General features: G+C 42.2%; 1 protein-coding gene across 1 annotated transcript; it reads right to left on the bottom strand.

Moving 5' to 3' along the window:
• Nucleotides 1-1,654: 1,654 nt before the first annotated feature.
• On the bottom strand, nt 1,655-7,252 carry kiaa0040 (KIAA0040 ortholog). The gene is made up of 2 exons (XM_086129946.1): nt 7,093-7,252; nt 1,655-4,898 (listed from the first exon to the last, which is right to left on the bottom strand). The coding sequence occupies exon 2, from the start codon at nt 4,657-4,659 to the stop codon at nt 4,327-4,329; it is 333 nt and encodes a 110-aa protein (XP_085986072.1). The 5' UTR covers nt 4,660-4,898; nt 7,093-7,252; the 3' UTR covers nt 1,655-4,326.
• Between the last annotated feature and the right edge of the window lie 442 nt (nt 7,253-7,694).

Below are 7,694 nucleotides of genomic sequence, written 5' to 3' on the forward strand. Positions count from 1 at the left end.
TCAAGTGATGACTCACGTTTCCTCATAAGAATGTTGAACAACTTACAGGAACTGCTTGTGTTCTGCTCTTTCAAAATAGTTTCCCACGTTTCCCAAGAATTTCAAAGAAGCTGAAGCGCTGTCTGGACCAGAGCTATTTTTATGATAAGGTCATGACACATTTCAATCCCGCCAAAAACGCAAGCAATTCAGACATCATCGGGCACTGCAAACAGGAAGTCATTTTAGAAGACTGTACAAAAGCTACGCCGACTTGGGTCGAGCAGCGGCACACACCCCGGACTAGTCGCCACTCAATTACAGGGTAGACAAACAATTAAGCATTCATACTAATGTTAATACCTAAGAACACTTCCTCAGAACACACAAGAGTTTTCAGTGAGTTTGGATTGTGGGAAGGAGTTGCAGTACCCGGAGAAAAGCCACAACAGCATACAAGCTCCACACAGGAATTAAAAATAGCTCAACAAAATGTTACTTTGAATTATCTGTCCAAATGTGAGACTTTTTCATCATCAATATCCCCCACACTCTTTTCCACAGTTTTGCCTTTCATGGTGATACTTTAGAATGATGATCGGTGTTATTACTCATTTAACATTTGTTTTGAAATGAGAGCATCTGTGACATCACTGATTATGCTCCACATTATGACTAAAGTCTCACTGTGAATTCATGAAAGTCACTGTTCCAGCTGACATTTCCAAGAAAGGACGTCTTGAAAATGAAATGACTTTCCACCCACGCACTCACTTACAAATGACGAGAAGAGATTGGATGCCGCCATTGCTCCGCTTACTTTGGAGCCAGAGTAAACATAAAGGGGGAAAAAAAAGAAAAGTCTGACATCTTAAAATAAAGTCCCAACCCACCACACACACACACACACACGCACACGCACGCGAGAGCTAATTTGGCAAATGAGTGTCTGCCCGAGTCAGTCAGGTTAACACATACACGTGGGCTCAGCCTGAGCTATTTTTTCCATGACAGCGTTCGGGGGTCTAATAAGGGAGACTTTGTTTAACTCGTAGACCACTTGATGGAAAGAGCAGAACAGGCAGAGGGCACAACAAGCAGCCATTCAACCATTCTTTCAAAAACTAAAAAAAAAAAAAAAAAAAAAGAAGGAAAAAAACCCAGACTTGCAGCTGTTTATTGCCTCTCCCAGTTGAAATTTACGATCAAAATAAACATACAACAAAGAGAATACACTTTGTGTATTTAATACAACCACGTGGCGTAGCCCATCAGTTGTCTACCTTAATGCTAATGCTAAATAACATGAACAACAATATAATTGTACAGTCATATGGGGTATTCTTTAACCTCTGCAACTATAGTTAGTGCTGCACTGATGAGCTAAGAGGAGTGTGTGTGTGTGTGTGTATATAGATAGATAGATAGATATGTATATATATATATAAACACACACACACACACACACACACACTTATATATACTGATATATACATACCGTCTTACTGTGTTTCTCACAGTGAATGCAGTCAGCAAGCTGCAAGAACGAAATGTAACTTTTGTCCCCTGAGCAGTTCTCACATTTGTCAAGAAAATACCCCCCCGAAGTGTATGTGGCTGCATTTGTATGTTCATTAAGTCTGGTCATTTCTAACAGAAAAGGAATACGTAACAATGAAAGGTAAAAACGCACTTTATTTCCTTGCAAAGTGTGTACAGCGCACTCGGCCTTGATCATGGTATCTCTGTGTGTCAAGAAAAAAAAAAAAGAAAAAAAGGGAAGCGCCTGAGTTTCTGAACAATAGCATGTCATGATTGAATACAATAAGTGGGTTTTAATTTTCCATTTGCAACTACATTATGATGCATTGACTGAAATGCTTTATCATTATGTGGAGGATGATATAAATACACTTGAGTGGAGGAAGAATTAAAAAAAAAAAGAGAGACATGCTGCTTTTTCGTAGTTAAAGCAAAACAGGTACCTCAGAATTTTTATGCATTAGAGAACAATACGATAACGTTGATTGAAAACCCCAAAATACTGTACAGTGGTGCCTTGAGATATGAGGTGAATTTGTTCCTTGATGTTGCTCATTAAGTCACAACTCAAAAACTAACTACATTTTCAGGAGAGACATCTGGCCACCTAAAATGCCCTCATTTCATCCAGAGTGTGAAAAGTGGATTTGTATATGTATATTGAAATCCTTTGTCTTTGATGTATTTTGATATCAGATTGTCGGGGACCTTGCGTCAAGAAGTATTTAAAATCATAATAATAATAACAATAATAAAGCACAATACTTCCTCCTAAGGCCACAAAACAAGTGCAGCGGCTTTCCCACAGCACAAACGAAACCATCTCCACACGGGCCTTGCGTATTTCAGTGCCATCATGAAAGGGCCTCTTTCTTTGTTTATCCCAGCAGCTCTTGGAAGCCCGATGCCAGCGTATGCTAATTGCGCAACCCCGCAGAGATGCTCGCACCTAATTGCGCTTTGAGACGTCACAAATACAAGCCCTGTGGCACAGCTCATTTGAAGCCCCACCCCCCACCCCTTCCAAAAAAATCATTTGGCTTTGCTTACCTTTTTCGACATGCGTAAGACAGAACAGCATGCTGATTTTCTGTGTGATTTCTGGAATATGTGTGCCTTTCAAAGGTGGGCCTGGCCTGTTGGGTGACATGAAAGTTAGCAAATGATATGTTAACCGTCTAAGCAACCGTACCGTAGCTGTGCGGTGATGTAACTCAAGCCAGTTGTGCTTTGCAATACGCACATTGCGCTTTCGCTTTAGTAAATGTGAAATCATCCCCAAATTTGGACATCCTCTGTCTTTTATGTACTCATTCCTCCTGGCTGGAGTTTATTACTACGTTAGTCTCCAATCATAATGCATACAAAAATAATCACTGCAAAATCCTGTGATATAATAATCCATGATATAAGCATGATTACTTTTTTTTTAAAATCAGCGATGCAAGCCAGCCGCAAAAAGTCCATATCGTGATTGATTTCCTGTCCGCCCCCATTCAGTTTCAGCGTGAAAGTAAATTCCCAAGTAAATCTTTTCCTGCCTGCCTATTTCTGAAATCAAGCCCTTCTGAACTTTCATCTAATTGTCTTAATAACAGCTCCCACACACTTTCTCCACCCATGGCTTGATCGACTAGGCTGGGTGAAGATGAAGTGCCACTTTCAATCGAAAGCCATACTAGATTGTCTGAAAAACTGTGCAGAGTCTCTATCATGCAGAAACAACCACAGACACCAAGGGTGCTACACACCTGCTGTCCTGTCAAAGCCAAAGGGTAAGCAGAGCTGCATTTTGTTGGATGCACACATTAGCGTTCTCCTAAGTGGCACACGCTTGATTGCTCAGTGAAGTTGTCAGTGAAATGGACGCACTGGGGTGTTTGTGTCTTTTTGGGTCAAGCTTGAGGCGCAATACTCAGGCCCCATCATTTGCCATCATGTTGTCATTATCTCCATTGCTACAGTATAGGGCGTGGTATACAGTTGCTCCCTTGCATGCAGTTAATATGATTCTTTCAAAGTGTGACAGCTTAACAGGTATTGCTGCAAATGCCCCACGGGACATACCTGAGCAACAAAGCAGTCCGAGACACAAACTAGCAACGACAGTAGCAAATGCATGCCTTGAATTCATCAGTGAAAAATCAAGAGCAAGAGGTATGGGTTTTTTTTTCTTTTTTTTTTTTTACTTTAAAAGTGAGCTATCATATATAGCTTGTGACAAGTAGACAGGGTTACAACCGGCCTTGAAAACTGCAGTGCCCTCCTGAATACAGACACAACACATTTCAGCAGGGAGCCTGAGGAACTTTTACAGCCCCGCTATTCATGAGGCAGAGGGACCTAACACTGCCGTGGATAAGAAACATCTGTGATTAAATCACATGTGCCTAAAAAGCTTGATAATTGCCCACGGATCCCACAAGATGACAGCAAAGTACTTCATGGAACTCCTCAACCCACTTCAACATTGCTCCGTGGCACCAAGAGCAAAGACACACTTTTGTTCCTCAGCCCTGAGCACAAAAACAGCAAGTTTTCCAGCAAATAACAGGAAAGGGTAAAAAAAACAAAAAAAACAAAACCCAAAACAGTCAAAAGGCAAATATGCGATGCCCAACTGCATCTGCGTTGTCTGCCGGGCTTATGAATGTCTGTACCGCAAACATTATAAACATAGAGCTCCATATACTACATGGCTGGTACAAAATCTCACTACTTTCAACACTGCTTTTCCATCTCATGAGTTTTGTCTGCCTTCTTTTGCTGTCCACTGAAAGGCTTCCAAACAATAAAAAGGACTTTCTACTCCATCGGCAGGGCCACCAGATCGGGCATCATCTGCCCTGTCTTGACCGATATCCACAAGTCATCATTATTGGCCGAGTTTTTTTTCTTCTTCTTCTTTAATTCAGACTTGCCGGCTTCTCCTCCCCTTCCGCAGCAACAGCAGCCGTTGGCATGGCGATAGCAGCAACAGTGGCAACAGACTGCAAGCGTGGTGACGAGGACGACCAGAGGCAGCGTGAGTAGGACCACGAGGCACACGGTGTTGTAGACGCCTTGGTGATGTTTGTCCATCACGAAAGTCCAGAGATGGTTGAAGAAGTTGCGGATGCCGTCTGCTGTCCCTTCCATAGCTTCACGACGCAAAGTTCCTAAGTTTACTTCATACTTTCAGTGGCTTCGAGGAAGGCGAATTTCCATTGTGACTTTAGTTATTCTTCATCGGGCGGCCAACGCAGCACTTCTTTGGAGTTTCATTTTCAAGTTTCACTTCCTTCAAGTGGACGGATCAGACAATGCAATTCAAGCCCAATGACGGCAGAATATAAAATTTCAAGGTCAAACTGTGATGACTGTCGAAGTTGCAGTTTCTGTGGAGCAAAAGAAAACAAACCAAAAAAATTAGATGATTAGATGATGATTGATACATTTCTGTGTTCTGTCTGCTATCCTCTGTCCAGTGTTCCCTCGCTATTTGCTAGGTAACTTCCCCACCGCGCAAAAGGAATTTGTAATTGCCTATAAATTCCACAAAGTCAACTAAATACTCTTACAATCAATTCACCGTTGATAAATGTTACCAAAATGCTAGTAAGAATCCGTTAAATGATCTCAGTTACCTACAGTAACTACACGTAAGTCTACTGAACCTTAACAGCGACCTAAATACTCAACAAAATACTGCCTAAATGACCGAAGTACTCTAAAAATCAACAAAATACTCCCTAAGGTGTCTAACTACTCTCAAAATCTGCAAAATACCCCAAAAAGTGATCTAAATACTTGACATTTACTTAACTAATGCTTAAAAGTTACCACAACACTCCTAAATCAACTTAAATAGCCCCGAAAAGTAACCTTAATACTTGCAAATCTACTGTAATGTCCCCTAACTTCTCTGAAATATTGTAAGCTAGCTAGTCTTAAAATCTACAAATACGCCCCCATCCCCCCCAAAAATCTACTGAACTCAAAGTTAACTAAATACACTTAAAATCCTGGTATATGTAATATTCCATAAAAGTTACCAAACCACATTTAAATCGATTGAGGTGCTCCCTAAAAGTGACTGAAATACTCTTCAAATCTACAAAATACTCCCTAAAAGTTACGAAAATACCCTAACATCTACTGGAATACTCCCTTTATCTCCTCCATAAGGTACTCCAAACCGTCCTTGCTTTTATTGTATCCGAAGACCAATCCCAGAGAGTGTCTCAAGACCTTCGGTGAACCTTGCGTCTTTGAGAACTGCGCGGCTCACACCCACACAGCTCCTTTCCTCACAAAAAGCGCCTGAGAAAAGGAGCCGGGCTTTTCTCATCTCACGTTTGCTGGCAGAGAGCGAGGGCAGAGGCACCTGCGCCAGCACAGCCGAAGAGCTTTTGACGCGCGGGCGAGCTAACGCGGCGCTCTGCCTTCACACCCACCACCCTGTTTTTTTTAACAAAAATAACAAAAATGGAACAAAACAATACCAAAAAAAATTACAAAAGAAATATTTTATGACTTCTACTTCAACAATACAAATGAAAAAGAACAAGAGAAAAATATCCCAATGGCTCTTATGACATTCCAGAAGAACACTTGACTTTCTTGTGACATTGTGCTCCACTGAAGGATTCTTCAGTGCAGGAAAAGCCAATTGATGCGCCTCACAAAAGCAGGAAGGGGCTGAGAAAAATGTGATGATTGCATCAGGGGGCTGCTTTTTGGAGGGCGCACGCGTGATCCAAAAGCGCAGAAGCGGCGACAGAAGGCATGACAGGAATCTTTAATGACTGGCCTCGAGCACAGTTCGCGCTCTGCAACTTATACTGCGTTTCAAAATTTTTTGTTGTTGTTTTGTTTGGGGATTTTATCAGAAGGCGAAAGCTCAAATGTTTGTGTTGTGAAGACGTACGAGGACACATTTACACAAACAGCCATTAATGCTTCTCATTCACAGCTATGCACACTTTAGACACCAACCTTGTTGAAACCGACAGCTACTTCTTGGGTTGTGATCAATGTGAAGTGTTTGATACACACTTCTGAAAATTATTCACAATAAGGATATTCACTGGGGGGGGTCGGCGACGACATCATGCTGTTTATTTTTCACAATGACTAGGAAACAAATATCAATATGCAACACTTTAGCTCTATTCATCTCTGACAGTGTTATATTTTCAAACACTTCAACCACATTCCTAGAAAATCGCAATGGCCTATGAGCGATTTCCTTATTCGAACAGAGCCACTTTCAAGCGAGCAAATCGACTTAATGCAGCAGACAAGCAGGTCGCAGGTGAGCTACAGTTTGGCCGAGTGGACATCGAGCGAAAGGCAGACTACCGGATTGGTCGCCGGTCAGTCACAGGCACAGTCATTTCTATTCTCCAATCACACCATCAGTCACCGAGGCTGAACTGAATCCAGGCTGCTTGCACCAAGTCACTCCACAAATTTGTAACATTCTTAATTGTCATCCAAGGGTAAAAAAAAAAAAATGAAGTACGGTCAATCTCTCCCAACTTTTCAGCACACGGAACATCCACAGCAACTCATTCAAAGTGACATTACCTTAACTCAGATCAGGCCTCCTCCTCGTCAGCTCAATCAAACGTGTTGTGTCTCCGTGTAGCATCGGCTTGTGTGCTTCTTTTTGTCACCCTCACACAAACATCATGACAAGGCTTCACTTTCTGTTCCTGTTTGCTCTTCTTGCCCCATCCCCTCAACCTCTAACAACATCCTCCTCCTCCTCCTGGCTTCCAAGCATGTGTGTGTGTGTGTGTTATAGTCACAACGTCACCACCGCACCCTGCCCACTTTTTGTAAGAATGGGCCCTCTGTCTGTTCTTGCTTGTGTGTTTCCTGCATGGATTCTTGGGCCGGCTTTTACTGTACTCGCACATGAGCAACGGGGTGACGACGCACTGAGTCAGGGACGAGCCAGCGAGTGGAAACGTAACGGGACGCGTATGTATTTAAAAAAAAAAAAAAAAGGCTTGTTGGAGTTGCTCCCTTTCAGCACAATAAGACTTTGTCACTGTTAACAAACACATCTCAACCCCGCGTCTAAATGGGGAACAAACACGGGAAATGAAAGCTGCGAAAGTATTTGAGTGCTCTGCCAGGTAAAAGATGCACAGTGCATGTTTCTGTGCACGCACACGCGCACA

The sequence above is a fragment of the Hippocampus guttulatus genome, chromosome 14, assembly GCF_054856545.1.
Source record: "Hippocampus guttulatus isolate MCC_2025c chromosome 14, RoL_Hgut_1.0, whole genome shotgun sequence".
In the NCBI taxonomy this organism is placed as follows: Eukaryota; Metazoa; Chordata; class Actinopteri; order Syngnathiformes; family Syngnathidae; genus Hippocampus; species Hippocampus guttulatus.

What these genes read in the sequence shown, in the direction of transcription:
- kiaa0040 (XM_086129946.1), bottom strand. Translation starts at nt 4,659, where the DNA reads ATGGAAGGGACAGCAGACGGCATCCGCAACTTCTTCAACCATCTCTGG.